At 56.2% G+C, this 16,454-nt stretch overlaps 2 protein-coding genes across 6 annotated transcripts in view; both read left to right on the forward strand.

Moving 5' to 3' along the window:
- Window positions 1–6,006, forward strand: part of Pla2g4c (phospholipase A2 group IVC) — a 31,071-nt gene extending 25,065 nt beyond the window's left edge. For 3 of the 4 annotated variants that reach the window (XM_027920325.2, XM_027920324.2, XM_027920327.2), the window contains exons 15-18: window positions 283–433; window positions 3,650–3,796; window positions 4,010–4,141; window positions 5,441–6,006. In XM_027920325.2, the coding sequence (XP_027776126.2) occupies window positions 283–433; window positions 3,650–3,796; window positions 4,010–4,141; window positions 5,441–5,861 (851 nt within the window). In that variant the 3' untranslated portion in view covers window positions 5,862–6,006. Of the gene's footprint in view, window positions 1–282; window positions 434–3,649; window positions 3,797–3,947; window positions 4,142–5,440 lie in introns of all 4 variants that reach the window. The other variant, XR_003580453.2, reaches the window with a different exon arrangement.
- Window positions 6,007–8,778: 2,772 nt separating this feature from the next.
- On the forward strand, window positions 8,779–15,401 carry Cabp5 (calcium binding protein 5). Of its 2 annotated transcripts, none has more exons than XM_071604231.1 (6): window positions 8,779–8,841; window positions 10,125–10,155; window positions 10,627–10,770; window positions 12,788–12,897; window positions 14,362–14,509; window positions 15,032–15,401. In XM_071604231.1, the coding sequence occupies exons 1-6, from the start codon at window positions 8,779–8,781 to the stop codon at window positions 15,055–15,057; spliced, it is 522 nt and encodes a 173-aa protein (XP_071460332.1). In that variant the 3' UTR covers window positions 15,058–15,401. The 2 variants fall into 2 exon arrangements, with proteins under 2 accessions (XP_071460332.1, XP_071460333.1); XM_071604232.1 differs by having other exon boundaries at window positions 10,128–10,155.
- The last annotated feature ends 1,053 nt before the right edge of the window (window positions 15,402–16,454 follow it).

Here is a 16,454-nt window from a genome sequence, read left to right on the forward strand (position 1 = left end):
TAGCAAATATTGGCTCGTCACCCAGGCGGTGTCAGCTGCTCTTCCAGGTGACGTGGATGAACAGAAAAGAATACAAATCTGTCCTCATGTGGAGCTTCTGCAGGCAGGGGACCCAGATACTAAAATATAGAGAAGTTTCATAACATCAAGTGCCAACCCATCTTTGTTTGTAAAGTCAAGTAGGGAGCCGGCTGGATTTGGCCACCATGGACATTAGCCAAACCTGGAGTCAGGGGACACAATTCCAGAGTTCATTGTTCCTACCTGGGTGATTTCCTTCAGATGACATCCCGTCATGGAGAGACAGGTACGGCACGTTCCAGGGGGCCGACAGCTACAGCAGGGACATGGTGACGCAGCTCCTGGAGGTGTCCAAGAAGAACGTTGGCATGAACAAGACGAAGATCCTCAGCGAGGTGAAGAACGTGGCCAGGTAGGGGTCAGGCCACCCTGCCCTCCCCTTGGCTTTTGCTCGGTGAACACGTGCTGGAGACTTTCTCTGTGTCTGGCGTGAGGACTGCAGAGGTTAAGAGAGGCCCGTGTCCCTTGGGACTTGCCTCTGTGATGGAGAGAGACCGTGAGCACCTTCAGGGAGAGAATGGGCTAGGGGGAGGGATGAAGAGTGGCTGGCTTCCTGGGGAGCTTAAACACAGGAATTTACTGTCTGTCTGTCCAGAGGCCAGAAATCCAAGCCCAGCGGTGGGTGGGGCTGGCTCCTCCTGGGGGCGTGGGGAGGTTGTCCAGGTCTCCCTCCTGGGCTGGGAAGGGATGGCTGTCTTCCCCCTGTGTCCTTTGACATGCTCTTCCTTCTCTGGGTCTTCTGGGACAATTTCCCCTTTTCGTAAGGAAACTAGTTGTGTGGGTTAGAGCTCACTCGCAAGGTCACTCCACTCTGCCGCTCTAAACATGAATCTCAAAGAAGGGCACAGTGTGATGTGCTGGGGTCGGACCTCAGCACAGGAACTTGGGGGGACACAATTTGACAGACAACTCGGGGTTCACTGAGAGAACCAGGTCGAGCTACTTGAAGGGTCATATCAGAGAAGGTTTCTGAATGAAGTGAAGGATCAACTTCCACACTTTCTCCTTGGGGAGGGGGAGGTGGAGATTCCTGGAGCAAGGGTGCTGCATATGTAGAGTTGAGGTGGAGGGAGGCAGGAGAAGAGTCTGACAGAGAGAGAGGTGGAGGAGATGAGGCATCAGTATCAGTGTCCTCTTGCTGCTGTAACAAGTGACCACCAGCTTAGTAACTTTAAACCTCAGCTTTGTCATCTCACAGTTCTGGAAGTCAGAAATCTGAAGTGAGTCTTGGGGGCTAAATCCAAAGTGTTGGCCAGGCTGATTCCTTCTGAGGGGTCTGGGAGAGGTTCCCTCATTGCCTTTTCAGTTTCTGGGACATTCAGTGTCTGCATTCCTTGGCTTGTGGCCTCTGCCTTGACCTCTTGCTTCCAGCTTCTCCTCTTGTCCCTTTTAAGAAGGACCTGTGTGGTGGCATTAGGCCCACCCTGATAATCCAGGACCAGGGCAATCTCCTCACCTGAGGAGTCTTAACTTGACCATACCTGAAAAGGTCCTTTGCCATGAAGGTGACATACTCACACTTCAGAGATTCAGACGTGGACATCTGTGGGAGTCTCTATGCAGCCACAGAGAAGTAGGCAGGGCCCAGAGGAGGAAACCCAGGGAGGAGTTGGAATTTTCTTCTCAAGGTACCAGGAAGCCCCAGTTGTGAGCAAGGAGTCTTCAGAGGACCACCCTGGCTCCTGTGTGGCCTGAGGCTGGATGAGCAGAGGACACACAGAGCCCAGGAGACTGTCTTTCCGTCCCTCCGTAGGGAGGCAAGGTGGGAAGCTCCAGGTCCTCAGGTTCCTCTCTGGCCTCAGTTCTCCCGTCTGGAGAAGGTAGGGAAGTGGCTCTGCCCCTCTCCAGGGTCAGTAGGTAAAGCCTGAGGGACACACAGAAGTATCAGTTAATGGCCGGCGTCCTTAATCATTCTCAGTTAATTCTCAAGCATTTTCCTCAAAATTCCATGATGGTGACTCCTTTGAGTCATTCAGAGACGTTCAGAGCATTAGAAAGGCTGAGATCTTTACCTGGTTTAAAAAAGCTGATCTCAGACAATTGAAGAGACAAGGGAGCTGATTGGAAAGTGTGGGTGCATCTCACAGAATCAGGAGCCCCAGGCCCCAGGGCAATGCAAGCCTGCTCTGGGGATCTGGGAATGCAGATGGCACAGCATATCCAGCAGTGTCCCTGCCCCTCACTGGCACCTCCTGTCTTCTGCAGCTGTGGCCTCTCTGGTGGGCGCCTACTGGAAGGTAGTGGCCCAGCACTCCCAGGCCTCCACCTCTCCATCTCTCCTGCAAGACGGAGTCCCTACTCCAGCTGGCTGGAAAGGCTCTGGTTGTCCCACTGGGGATCACCAGACACCCAGCCCCATCCACAAGGTGCAGGGCTCCCCACACACTGGTTCTCAGGTGGCCCAGGCCCCCCCACCCCCACCCTGTCAGCACAGCTGACGTGTGGGCTGGATGATGCCCTACTGTGGGGCCGCAGGGCACTGGAAGATGATTTTCAGTCCCTGGCCTCTGCCCTTCAGAAGTCAGGAGCACCTCCCAGACATGACAATCAAACTGTCTCTAGAACTTCCCATGTCGCCACAGAGCAAAAGTCACCCCTGTCCAGATGACATTTAAACAGTGCTCTTTGTTATAGGACTTATCAGGGGCTTGAGTGACCTAATGTGCTTTCTGCAGCTCTAAGGAGGGCCTGGTATGCTCTTTGGATGGCATTTAGGACATGTCAAATCACAGCTACTTCAAGAGTTGTGCTGTGCAGAAGGTTCCTTCAGGACAGTGTCCCTACAGCTGTGGGCGCTGACTCCATGAGAGCGTGGCTCTGCCTGATCAGAGGCTTAGACACTGGACAGGGACATGCAGAAAACTCCAGGAGAATTGGGCATAAGTAAGCAAGTGGATGCCCTCAGGGGGTTAGTGGGGACTCTTTTCCTGGATGGAATGACTTCAGCTGCTTTGCTGATGACTCTGGTCCTTGCAGAGCTTAGGAACCCACTTTCTGGTCCTTAAGACGTGGCAGTGCTACTGCGTGTGCCCTGGTGGCTGTGAGTGTGGGGTGGAGGCAGATGAGCCCCCGTGATGGGAGCTGGTGAGGTGTCCATGTCCTGCTGGTGGATTCTGTGCTGGCTCTGTGGTCACGGGGCCTCCTGGAAGGAGGAGTCTGGGGAAACTGAGTCAGAGCCCTGGACTGAGGAGGCTGTGTGTGGCTAGAGGACCTGAGGGCAGCCAGTTCCCTGAGATCTCCCTGATGGTCTGACAGTTCAGCCAGACATGGGACAACCCTGATGTGGCCCCTGATGAATGCCTTGAGTCCCTTGGGTCCCCTCTGCCAGCACTGAGTGTTACCACCTCTGGTTCCTTTGCTCAGTTGGGGATAGAAATGGAGGCAGGTGACACCATTTGGGTGAAGCCTCTCTGGGACTCAAGCTGCAGCACTCGGGAGGCAGCACACGGGACAGGGCCCTGCACTGCTCCCTGGACCCTAGGGGTACAGTGGGCGCACAGGACAAGACAGGCTGTGCAGGTGCAGGGCCAGAGCTGCCACGGTGCAGGACTGTGCCCTGTCTTGTCAGTTCTCTGCCCTTGGCACCTGGGTCGGCCCTTGGCACAGAGACCTGCTCAAGCCCCAGGGTCCCTGAGGAGCTCTGCTCAGGAGAGGTGGAGGAGCTCACCGTCTCCAGCCCAGGAGGGCTCTACCAAGAAGTCAAGTTCAAGTTCAGGTACGTTGTGTGGGCTGGAGGTGGGGTTGCAGCAGAGCTTGGGAGACTCAGCAGCTCCTGAATCTGTCATTGGGGGAAATGTGTTTGAAGGCAGCGGCTCTGGGTGGGAACCTCAGGGGGCATCGGGGTCCTCCCTGCTGTGTCTCACTAGTAGCTGCCCAGGCTTCAGAGGTCCCTGTGGGGGAAAGTCACAGCTTCTTGCTTGGATCTCAGCGAGGACCCAAAGCTCCCAGCTGGGGATGAAGAGGAGTGTTCTCTGGAGGACACAGTGGTAGACGTCCGAGGCTCCCGTACTGTGGGCATCAAGATCACCAACAGGACAGGTGTGACGTTCAAGGATCCCATGTAAGTCCCTTCCTGTCTCCTCCCTGAAGGTCATTCAGGTGTCTGCAGGGCTGGTGTCCCCTGAAGACTCTGCTGGCTTGCAGGTGGCCGTCTTCTGTGTCCTCACAGGGTGGTCCCCCTCTGTGTGCATGCTGATGTCTTCCTCTGAGGACACAGGGCACCCCCACCCTACAGACCTCACTTTAGATGAGTCACGTCTTAAAGCTTCTGTACAGATAAGGTCCCGTTCAGAGGCACCGGGGTTGGACTTCAGCATGCGAATCTGGGGGCTGCCGGGGGGTGGTCACAATTCAGTTCACGACAGGACCCACCCAATGGCTCTAGTGTGTGGGTACAAACCAATCAATCACAGACTTCACGAAGAGCATAGGACAGTGGCTGGACTCAGCCGCCCAGTGGCCCTCCCCTCTTTCGGGCAGGTTGTTTACAGGCCACAGCTCCCGTCGCTCCTGGCTGTCCATCTTTCAGGTCGAGTCTCTGTCCTGCCAGGAGCTGGTCTCACCCCAACCTGAGAGGTCTCCCTGTCACCCGCTCTGCTGTCCCCGGCCTTCCCACCACCCCAGAGTTCTCTCATGTCCTGTTCAGGGCTTGTTCTTGCTTGTGGATCCTCTGTCCTTGTAACTGGGCCTATAGCCCTGGGGGTCAGGCCCCACAGCCCTGCTCATCACGGTGTCCATTCACTCATTCCATAAACATTTATTGGGTGCCTACTGCATACCTGTACGGCAGCAAGCATTTCAGGGGTGGACACTTGACCCACACATGGGAGCCAAGGATCTGCAGGGTGGGTGTGGAGAGAGGTCCAAGCTGTGAAGACACAGGGCTCAGTGTGTGCTGGGAGTGACACGAGGGTCCTAGGAAAGGGGGTGGTGCTCTGGGAAGGCCCCAGAGGGAGAGCCTGTGGCCTGGGCCTGGATGCTGAGCAGGTAGCCATGGTCCTGGCAGGAGTGACTTAGGTCTGTTTAAGGAACAGGATGAAGGCTGGGTCAGGGAGGGTGTGGGAGAAGCCCTGAGTGACATGGGATTGGAGACATGGACAGAGCTCCATCCTGTGCCCTCTGGCGGGTGCCATGGTGTTTGACGCAGGGGAAGAGTTAGCTGTAGGCCGAGTTCTGCACTCGTGTGCTTAGCGTTCACCATGTTGGACAAATCAATGTAGCCGACAGGAGCTCCACGGTAGGTGGTGGGGCTGGGGCAATCAGGTACCTAGTGGACGAGCGTCTCTCCCAAGTCATGAGTCCCTCTCGTGCAGTGCACAACACTGCCTGCAGACACATGGGGCCCCAACTCCTCTCCCAGGCTCTGCTGTCGGAGTGGCCAGGCCCACGTGAGACCACCACCTGTGCTTCCCCCGAAGTCCACCATCCACTGTTCCTTCACAAAGACGAGCTCCAGCTTCCAGGGCACGGCGGGCCTGCTGGCCTACCAGGGCCCAGACGAGCACCTGGCCCTGCTGTTCTCCGTCCCCTTCAGCTACACCCTCCATCGCATCCAGTTTGCCCTGGCCGTGCTCAGGGGGCCGCTGGCCCAGGACGGCCTGGAGCAGGTCTTTGATGGCATCATGGAGAAGGAGGCCCCGGATCCCAAGGTGGTGAAGTGCATCCTGCAGACCCCTCAGGGGGCCCTGGAGCTGAAGCATGGCTCCCTGAGCATCAGAGCCACCGTGTCCAATGTTCATGTGGCCAAAATGGATGTGGTGATGGAGACCAAAGCCACCTAACTCTCCCTTGTCATTTCACCTCGCTGCTGCAGCCCCCATGGGCGGGTGACCCCAGGGAAGGAGGAATGGGCCCCTCTCATGGGCTAGATCCTTGGGGCCAAGTCAGCTATGAGGACACAGGTGCCTAATAAAGCTTGCTGAGTGACGCTGTGTGACCATGTGGCTCCTGGTCTGCTGTCACAGCACAGCCTCCCTGTCCACCTGGGCTCCCTTCATCCCCGCCCTGGGCCCTGTCCCACTTACCCACCAGCAATTCCTTCCCCCACTCTTCTTCAGGTGGACTCTGTCCCCAGCTGTCCCCTCTGCTCCTCTGGCCTCCTCCCTCCTCCCTCCCCTCCTGTCCTCTGCCCCTACTCATCTCTCCCTCAGTGATGAAGCCCAGGACCCTGGTGGGCTCTTCATGCCTGTGCCCCTTATCACACTTGGCACCTGAATCCTGGAGAGGGTGACAGGAGTCTCAAGACCCCAGGCAGCATCTGGCGTGGACCCAATGTTGAGGGACATTACCATTGTTTGTCACACCCTGCCTTTCCTAAAGAAGGGCTCAGGTGATGAACTGCGTCCTGCCAGAAGGTCCTGATGTCTCAACCTCCAGTACTTGGACTGTGACCTTTTGTGGAAATTGGGTCTTTACAGATGTGAGCAAATGGAGGTGAGGTCATAGGGGACCCACGTCCTCCAGGATTGGTGTCTGTATAAAAGGGAGATCTGGACACAAGGGAGACCTGCACACGGGTAGGAGACCAGGTGCCCATGAAGGCAGGGAGCAGGGTGACAGTCCTATGTGCCACAGAACAGCAGGGTTGGACAGGAAGCCACCTGCTGTCCCCATGGAGATCCCTGTAGCAAAGGATCCAGGGGAGACGTCTGTGCTGGATTTGCTCATGTCTCCTCAGTCTGTTCCCCGCTGGGGGTTCCTCAGTCTTCCCTTGACTCTCCTGACCTTGACCTCTCTGAAGGTCACAGGCAGTTATTTTGTCAGTCACCCCTCCATCTTGGCTTGCCTGACGCCTTCCCATGAGGAGATTCAGGAAGATCATGAAAGTGAGGCTGTGTCCTCAAGATGGGCATGATTTTGTCACATTATTGATGACATTTCTTGGGTTATTTGATTAAGATGGCATCTGCCAGATTTTTCCACTCTTCCAGAAAAGGGACTCTCCCTTTGGAATGAGTTGAGATCAGTGTGTGGGCGCGTTGAGCTGGGCAATCAGGCCGTCCACTTCACCCTTCCCTGACCTCCTGTGGACTCTGCTTTCCTGGGTTTTCCTGCATCATTTGCTGCCATCCTCATTGATTTTGATTCTGCAGTTGCCCGGTGTGGCCAAGGAGCTTCCTCCAGCCGTCCTCGGTGTTCTTTTAGCGTGTCCCCGTGATTCCTGAACAATCCCCGCTTTATGCTGCAAGGGTCTCAGCTCCCCTTGTTCATGTCCTGCCCCAGACACGGCATCAGCCCGTCTCCTGGGAGACGTGGTCCCTCTTATGGGGAACAGTACTGAGAAGTCAAGGTCTGAGGCCCTCATGAAAGTTGGTGTCCCAGCTCCCATGTCCTCTGATTGGGGAGCGCTGGAGAACTGCCTACAGGTCACTACTGTCTTGGCTTTCCTCCACTGACCCGGATACCTGAGGGTGACGACCTAAAGGAGGACAGGTTCATTTTGTCTTTTGGTTTCGGAGCTCTCAGTCCACGGTTGCAGACGGCACTGCTTTGGGCCTGAGGTGAGGCAGCCCATGATGGCGGAAGGGCTGGGGACAAGACCAGTCCTGCTGGGCACATCCCTACTGAGTTCCTTCGTCTGACCAGGCCCCATCTTCTAAAATTCCCCCCACTTCCCATAATGCCATCAGCTTATTACTCCATCTGAGGATTAATTCACTGATGTGGTTAAAGCCCTTAGGATCCCATCCCTTCCCTCATCCCTCATCTCAACCTTGCTGCCTTGGGGACCCAGCCTCCAACTCATTCACTCTCATTATCTACTTAAATAGTTATAATATAAAATAGACCTCACATCTAAGTAGAAAATTTACCAATGGACACAGCCTCTTTGTGTGTGTGTGTGTGTGTGTGTGTGCGTGCGCGCGTGCGCCTATGAGTACTGGCCAAGCCTCCAAGTTCAATACTAGGCCCCTCCTCCTAAAGTCTCCCCCCACAACACCTTCTAACACTGCCACACTGAGGTCTGAGCTCCCAACACTTGAGTTTTTGGAGAAACACTCAGGTCACATCTGAACCCTCGCAGCCTCTGGCCATGCCCACCTTCTATGGGCACTCGCCCCTCATTCCACTCCCCAGGGGACTCTACCCCCACAGCAGATGTCCCCTACCCTCCCTGTGTGGACCCCTCACCACCCCTGGCCCTGAGCCCACCATGACTTCTCACGCCCTGGCCCCCTCCCTGCTGCCACTGAATTACTCAGGAAGAGCAGGGGGGACCAGAGGCACAGGGGAGAGCCCAGACTGCCCTCTCCACCACTGTTCCCCCTGTCACCAGGCCATCCCTGCACACGGGCCTGACTTGGTCAGGAGAGCTCTGGGGCCAGACCCTGTCCTCTGCATGTGACACGGCCCAAAGGCCAGGCTTAGAGTGGGCACAGGCGATGCAGGTGGATACAGTGAATGGACAGGCGCCTGCCCTAATCCCTACTTTCAAATGCTCTCCAGTGCCATCCTGGGCTGTGTCACAGCCTGAGGTGGCCCTGCCCCTGACTCCCTGCAGCCAGATGGGGAGGCAGGCACAGCCCTGATCCCTCCCAGCCTGGGCGAGGTCCCCCAGCCTTCACAGCTCTGAGACTCAGGCTCGCAGGAGAGGCCCAGAGAGGCAGCAGAGCTGGCACAGGACTGAGCAGGAGGCTGGGCTGCCAGGGACAGGCACAGGGCCACCCAGAGGGACAAACCTGAGAGCACGCCTGCCCCATGCAGTTCCCCGCGGGCCCCGCCTGCATCTTCCTGAGGAAGGGCATCGCTGAGAAGCAGCGGGTGAGGCAGGGCAACTGGCAGGGCGGGCAGGGAGGGGGTGGGGCAGGGGGAGAAGGGGCAGGTGAGCGGCAGGAACCAGGAAGCTCAGAACACAGGAGGGGGCTCTGGGTTCCCAGGGGCCACGGGATGAAGGGGGACAGTAAACTCAGGAGGGGGCTTTGTGAGGAGAATAAACGGGGGCTGGGATGGTGTCCCTTTCTCTGCTCTGGACACAAGAGGCCAGTGATGGTGACAATGGCAATTTTGGACACTTACCAAGTCCCTGCTGTGTGGCCAGCTCTGTGCAAAGGTCTGCACATTCCTGATGTCATTTAACTCCCAGAACAACTCCGAGGTCCCCGAGACTCACTCCCGTGTTACAGGTGAAGAAACCGAGGTGCTGAGACACGAGTCCTTCGCCATAAGCTCCCAGGGAGGAAGTGGCAGGGCAGGCGGGTCCATTCCTGTGCTTGCGACTGTCAGGAAGGGAAGGAAGGACAGGGCGGACAGAGATGAGACTGCACAGAGGACAGCAAGAGAGACAGTGGGGGACGGCCAGGGAGCCGGAGGGTGGAGGCCAGGCTGGTGGAGCCTCTAGGCTCTCTGCAGGTGTCCAGGCCATGTCCAGCAGCGGGTAGGGCAGTGAAGGGCAGACGCTCGCAGAGGTGCAGGCACCGGTCCTGCTGGCACTCAGTGGCCCTCCTGAACGCCACTGAGCTCTGGTCCCACACCAAGGGACTCTCCCTCTTGGGAGGAAGGGGAGCCAGGTGGGGACAGCAGTGGGGTGCCCTGGGAAGACTTCTGACCTGGAGTCGGGAGCCCTGGACTCTAGTTGCCACACGACCTCAAGGGTAACTTCCCCTCCCCTGGTCGGGGACCTGCTGTTTCAGAGCTGTGTGACCTTCAGCAGCTTCCTTGACCTCCCTGTTCTTGAGCGTCTTCATGGGTAAGATGGGAATGATACCGGGTCTCCCTCCCAGAGTCGTCCTGAGGTTCAAATGCCAGGAGCCCCAGCAGAGCCAGCCTCTGACACCTGGGCTGGGACAGCAAATCCCACCCTGTCCATCTGGGGAGGCTCGGACTCCACGTACAATGGAATGTGTGTCTGGGAAAGAGCAGATCCAGGTTCAAGTACAGGAAAGAGGAGTGAGAGGGGATGGGGAGGAAGTAGAGCAGAAGCTGAGGAATGGGAGTTGGGGAGGGAGGAGGAGAGGTGAAGGGAACAGGCGCGTGGAGGACGGGCCTGCTTGAGGAGCGCAGGACCCTGACTGTCTCTCCACCTTCCCTCCCTGCATTCCCTCCAGGAGAGACCCCTGGGGCAGGACGAGATCGAAGGTAACATCTGCCCCCCAAATGCCCTCCACGCCCCCAGGGACCTGCTCTCAGCTGTGTCTGTGTCACCTCCTCCCATGCACACCTCACACCCCTTCCTGTCCCCTCCACTGCACACTGAGACCTCCTCAGGGCAGCTAAGTGCGTGGGAGTCCTTAGCGACATGCCCGGCCCATGTCTCAGAAACCCGGGATGAGAGGAGACGGGAGCCTTAAAATGAGGCCAAAGCTGTGGGTCCTTCTCCTGGGGTTCTGAGGGCTCTCCACCGACCCTGAGGATTGGGGGCTCAGTGAGCAGCTCGGAGCCGTTCCCCCTGCGGGCGCCTTTCCCACTCACTGCTGTTCTGCAGTGCTGGGTTTTATGGTGTATTCCCCTTCGAGTCTCTGTCACTGCCTCAGCAAGAGTTTCAAGGAATGCCACTCTTCCCCCCGGCTGTTTCAAGTTCCTCCAAAGTTCTTCTCTCTTGACTTTCAGAGCTCCGGGAAGCATTCCTTGAGTTTGACAAGGACCGAGATGGGTTTATCTCCCATAAGGATTTGGGGAATCTCATGAGGACAATGGGTTACATGCCCACGGAGATGGAATTGACCGAACTGGGCCAGCAAGTCCGCATGAACTGTGAGACCCGGGGGAGGAAGGCAGGGCTGGGCTGGGCCGTGCTCAGGGAGAGACTGGGGAGCAGGGGGAGGGGGAGTCTGTGGGGATACAGGGGGCTACGAGGATTGGGGTGTAGAAAAGAGCAGACTGCCCCAGGGAGGCGGCTTTTGAAGTAGTTGGAGGGGCCTTGGGGAGACAGGTCTGGGTGCAAGTCCCAGTTCTCTTATTTGTCAATGAAAGTCACTCTGAAAAGTGAAGTTATCTTGGGTCTCAGGTCCCTGGTCTCTGAGTGAAGGCAGGACACTCCTTACCTCATGGTGCCATGGGAAGGAGGGTGGAGGGACAGGCAGGCCAAGTTGTAGTCCCCACAAATTCTGATTAAGTGTGGTTTATCACTGTCACCACTAAAGGTCTATTTGAGGAGTGTGAGGTTGGAGCCATGCTGGATGTCAGCAATGAGCTTGCACTTGCACCTAATGGTGGTGAACAAAGTTGGAAAAAGAATGATTTTGGGGGGTGCTCCCGGGGATTGATCTCGGGGATCCTCGACCACTGAGCACATCCCAGCCCTATTTTGTATTTTATTGAGAGACAGGGTCTCACTGAGCTACTTAGTGCCTCGCTTTGAGGCTGGCTTTGAGCTCACCCATCCTCCTGCCTCAGCTTCCCGAGTTGAAAAGGATCGATTTTTAAATGGAGACCAGAGGTGACTTTGAGACTGAAACTGAAGTAAAATTGTTACTGGTTTGCTTCTGGGCATGTAACTGAGTTAAGGTGGAATTCAAGGTGATAATGGTGTGCTCAGCCCTCTGTGTATCTGCAGATTCAAGCAAGTGCAGATGGAAAACATTTGGGAAATAATTGTGTATGTACTAAACATGTTCAGGCTATTTTTTTTTTCTTGTCATTGTGCCCTGAACAACACAGTATAAACTCAGAGAGCATTTCCACTGTGTCGGGGCCTCTGAGACATGCCCCGCCCACGTCTCAGAAACCTGGGAGTGAGACAGGAGCCAAAGCTGTTGGTCCTTCTCCTGGGGTTCTGAGGACTCTCCACCAACCCTGAGGATCGGGGGCTCTCAGTGAACAGCTCGGAGCTTAGAGATGAGGTACAGCATATGAGAGGTTTGCGTAGGTTACATGCAAATACCTTGACGTTTTGGAGATGGGACTTGACCGTTTGCAGATTTTGGTATCCATGGGGGTTCCTGGAACCACTCCCCCAGTGGATGCCAAGGCATGACTGTATTCGTATCTGGAAAAGCCTCAGGTGCAAATGTAACTCACACTCCCTCTTTACAGATCCACAGACGAGGAACAGGGGTCCTGACCATGCTCAAGGTTGTGCAGTCGGTCAGTCACGTCCCCATACGTGCCTTGTCCACCAGGTTCAGGTTAGAGGGACACAGGGCTTGAGCTGAGTGAGTGAAAGATAAGGGGGGTTCACCCAGCCACAAAGAAGAATGAGACTCAAGCATCTGCCGGTAAATGGATGAACTGGGGAACACCGTGCTCAGTGACATAAGCCAGACTCGGAAGGCCAGGGGAGAACGTGTTCTCTCACAGGGGAATGTGTGGGGAGGGGATCCCATGAAACAGAGGGGACATCAGTGGGGTAGGGGTTGAGGGAGGGAAGAGGGACAGGAACAGGGAAGAACCGAGGAATGAAATGACCAGATGATGCGTATGTGCACATCCCACTCTGAGCTCCACCTTTATGTGCACCCATAGAGCACCCACCTAAAAGTCAATAAGCAGAAGGATCCAGGAGAGGAAGGGACCCGGAGGAGGGAGGAGGGGAGGTAGAGAGGAAGCACTGGGGACCGAAAAGGAGCAAACTACAGTCCAGGCATGAGCATGTCGAAACTAACCCGCTAGTGTGTGAGGCTGCCATGCACTAATAAAAGTGCAGAACAGGAAACCCATGCATGGCGGGGACCTGGGAGCCGCTCTCTTTCTGGAACTGACTGGAAGGGAGAAGCGAGGGATTGGAAGGTCAGGGTGTGGAGTCCCACTAACCTCTCCCTTTCTGCCTCAGTGGGGGGCCGTGTGGACTTTGATGACTTCGTGGAGCTGATGACCCCCAAGTTGCTTGCAGAAACGGCTGGGATGATTGGTGTCCAGGAGATGCGAGACGCCTTCAAGGAGGTCAGTGAAGGGGTCCATGGTGCTGGGGGTGGTCACGTCAGCACCATGGACAGAGCCTACCAGAGGGCCACCCCCTGCCCTCCTTGTTTTGGCCCAGCCCTAGTGGGATGGATAGGGAAGGGGATGACACTTGACATGGGCCAGGGCCTCCCGCTTGCTAGGCCTCCACCATGAGCTGCCCCCCAGCCCCTCACTTTTTCTTTAATGTAGCTACTAGGAAACTTAGAATCCCCTGAGAGGCTCCCGATGCATTTCCCCCTGGACAGAACTGCTCCAGGAAAGTCCCATCCCAGGAGAGGACACTGCACACACCAGGAGGCAGGACGCTGTGTCTGAGGAAGGGTGACAAAGGGTGACAGGGAGCTGGAAAGAACATAGCAGGGGACAGATGTGGTGGAGACCTCAGAGTTGTGGAGGGCAGGGCCCATCCACCTGTCATGGACTGGACAGGAAGCCACCAGGGGGAGTGACAGGATCTGACTTGTCCCCTATGTGGCTGTGAACACGGAGCCTGACATGCAGAGGGGAGACCCTGGCAGGAGCAAGACGGCAGCCAGGGACCCCTGCAGGCTGCCTGGGGAGTGCAGGCCAGAGGGGCCGTGGTTGGAGCCAGGTCAGCGGAGCTGAGGACCATCCCTGGCCCCTCTGTGTGCGCTGAGGAGAGGGCATAGCAGGCTTTCTGGGAGGTGGTTAAGGAGCAGGGAGAAGTTCTGGAGGTCTCTGATTAATTGGGAAACATGTACCAAGGGCCTGGCCTGTGAAAATGCTTGTCCTTGTGTGCCTGGACTCTTTCACCAGCATGACGTCCTCTGGGTTCATCCACGATACTGCATTTCAGGATTTCCTTCTTAAGGCAGAACCACATTCCACCGTAGGTCTGCAGCACACAGGAGAGGTGCACAGGAGTCCATGCACAGAAGGCCTCCAAAAAAACTCATAGGCACAGACTGAAGCAAGCTGGCTGCCAGGACCTGGGCCCAGGGGCAGGTGGGCTGTCCTTTCATGGGTCTCAAAGTTTCAGTTATGGAGAGGACTGAGTTCCACTCACCTACAGACTAACGGTCTGTATTGGGCATCAAAAACTTAAAAGAGCAGATCTCATGTTCCGCATCCAACAAACAGAAACCTAAGGGGACAGGGAATGTCTTGGAGGCAAGGTGACACATACTGTGCTGATTGATGTGGTTTCATGAGGGCATGCCTCTGTCCAACTCATCAGAGGGCACGGGTTAAGCCTGCTTAGCTATCTGCACATCAATTATATCCCAATAATGCTGTCTACACAGAGGGAGAGATGTGTGCAAACCTGGGAGGAACCCTTGACCTCGAGGTGCTGATATTCTCCAGTAAGATGTGCCTGAAGCCCTTGGCCTGGCTCTAGTGAACCATGGACACTGTCACCCTGTCACCGTTGCTCTCAAGGTCGGTGCTGCTCAGCCAGCCCCCTCTGCTTCTGTTCATCAGTTCGACACCAATGGAGACGGGGAGATCACACTGGCGGAGCTGCAGCAGGCCATGCAGAGGCTTCTGGGAGAGAGGCTCACCCCCCGGGAGATCTCCGAGGTTGTCCACGAGGCCGATGTCAATGGAGATGGCACCGTTGACTTTGAAGGTGACGTACAGGGGTGGGCTCGGCAGGGATCCATTTCCCGCTCCCCGTGTGGCCTTCCTGGACAGGTGGAGGGCGAGGGTGGGAAGCAGATCTGCAGGCCAACCGCAGGCCAGAGGACGGGGGACCTCAAAGCAGGGCAGGGCTGGCAAGTTCTGGTGTAGAGTCATAGCAAGGTCGGGTACAAAGGGTGTCCTGTCCAGGGTTCACCAGTCACTGTCCAGCTGACTCAGGCTCAGGGGCTACCTTCATGGCCCAGCCTCCTGACCTGTAAAGAGGAATCCCCCTGAGACGGTGGAGAGGGTGACATCAGACCCTAACAATGGCCATTCATGGAACACAAGCCTTGTGTCATTTAACCATCTTAAAAACACAGGGGAAAGAGTGAGCCTATGACTCCCGTCTTACAAATGAAAACACGGAGCGTAGAGGGTTAGGTAATTTCTCCAAGGTCAGCATAGGAAGTACTCAAAAAACTACCGTGGTTTTTATAATGAGGCACCTCACCGGGGCTTTTTTTTGCAGAGTTTGTGAAGATGATGTCTCGCTGAGGATGTCCTGAGGACCCAGATGCTCCCCACTTGGTCAACATGGATCCCTTGCTTGCTGAGGACCCAATCCCCATGATCCCTTGAAGGATGGAGTGGGGGGAAGGAGGGTAGTCAATGGCTTTGCAGCTGCATGGATTGAGGTTAGACTGAAAGCAGCAGCTTTGCCAGATGGGGATGGAGTGGGGTGCCTAAGGAATGAGATTCAGGAGGTGTGGAAATGGGAGTGGGACTAAGATCCAGTTGCCATTCCAGAAATTCCAGAGGTTAATGACATCTTTTTCTTACACATAGTCCTAAACCCCTGCGACCTGCCAAAATCTCTTCCCCAGCTAATAGTCTTCTCTCCTGATAGATTGTCACAAAGTCCCACCCCGTCCACCCTCCCCTCCCCTCCCTCCCACCCTTCCGATTTCAATCCCAGACACCCTGGTTCTGTGAGAGGGAGACGCGCCAACCCCATCACGGGGCTAGAAACTGCTCCTAGATGAGGCTGGGCGTGGGCGCCACCCGTGAGGAGCCATTGGGGGTGAATTCCTGATTTCCTGGAAGCCCAGCCTGTGTTTTCCCCTCTGATCACCCACGTCCCTCTCCTGGTGTAAGATACTCAGGGGAACTGAATTAAATCACAAATCGGGATTATCGGGTTTAGGCAAGATGATCCCTGGGGAATTAATCCCCCACCAAATATCGAGAGAGAGAGAGAGAGGATCCCCGAAATCCCCAGCTCAGCAGGTGACTGCAAAGCCATCCCTGGAAGCCCCCTGCCTCCACGCCGTTTGGCCCAGGTTGCTTCCGGAGAATCTCCCTGGTGGGTGGGAGTTGTGCTCCGTCCTGCAAACCCAACATCCATCTGTCTGTGACACTGAGAATGTGGTTCCTTCACCTCCCCCGGGGACAGCACGCCTCAGCAGCACAGAGGTCCTCAAAATAAAATGTCACCTCCAGGATTTTCTCTCTTTGTGGTCTGTTGAGCAGATGCATAGAATGGGCTGTTCACAGGCCTCCACTGGCCCCATTAAGGAGAAAGCAGAGCCGGGTGCTGCTCCCTGCCCCTTACCTGGGCCCTGCTCACCCTCCTGGGCCACGCGACTGTGAAGCCTTCACCTCTCACCGTCCTTCCCCTGCCCACCCTCCTCCTTTCCTTCCCCCTGTCCTTCACGTGGACAGCAGTGTCGTCAGTGCTTGCTGTGTGCAGGCTGCCCGTCCAGGCTGGTGGCTAGAGCCGTGGATAAACCAGACACATTGCCACCCCCCGGAGCTCGCCTCATGATGGGAGGAAATGGCCACGCAGAGGAGCTGTGTGTGGGGGGACACCATTTTCTTGGGGACCTTGGGGCATTCGCTGAGCATAAGGGACATGTCTGAGGGAAGAGTGTTGAAGACACAGCGTGTGGCAC

This window comes from Marmota flaviventris, chromosome 18 (assembly GCF_047511675.1).
Source record: "Marmota flaviventris isolate mMarFla1 chromosome 18, mMarFla1.hap1, whole genome shotgun sequence".
Lineage (NCBI taxonomy): Eukaryota > Metazoa > Chordata > Mammalia > Rodentia > Sciuridae > Marmota > Marmota flaviventris.

Excerpts from the sequence above, each read along its gene's own strand:
- Cabp5 (XM_071604231.1), top strand. The coding sequence starts at position 8,779 with ATGCAGTTCCCCGCGGGCCCCGCCTGCATCTTCCTGAGGAAGGGCATC. Across the intron at positions 10,771-12,787 it reads CCAGCAAGTCCGCATGAACT|TGGGGGGCCGTGTGGACTTT; the intron begins GTGAGACCCGGG and ends TTTCTGCCTCAG. Across the intron at positions 12,898-14,361 it reads TGCGAGACGCCTTCAAGGAG|TTCGACACCAATGGAGACGG; the intron begins GTCAGTGAAGGG and ends TCTGTTCATCAG.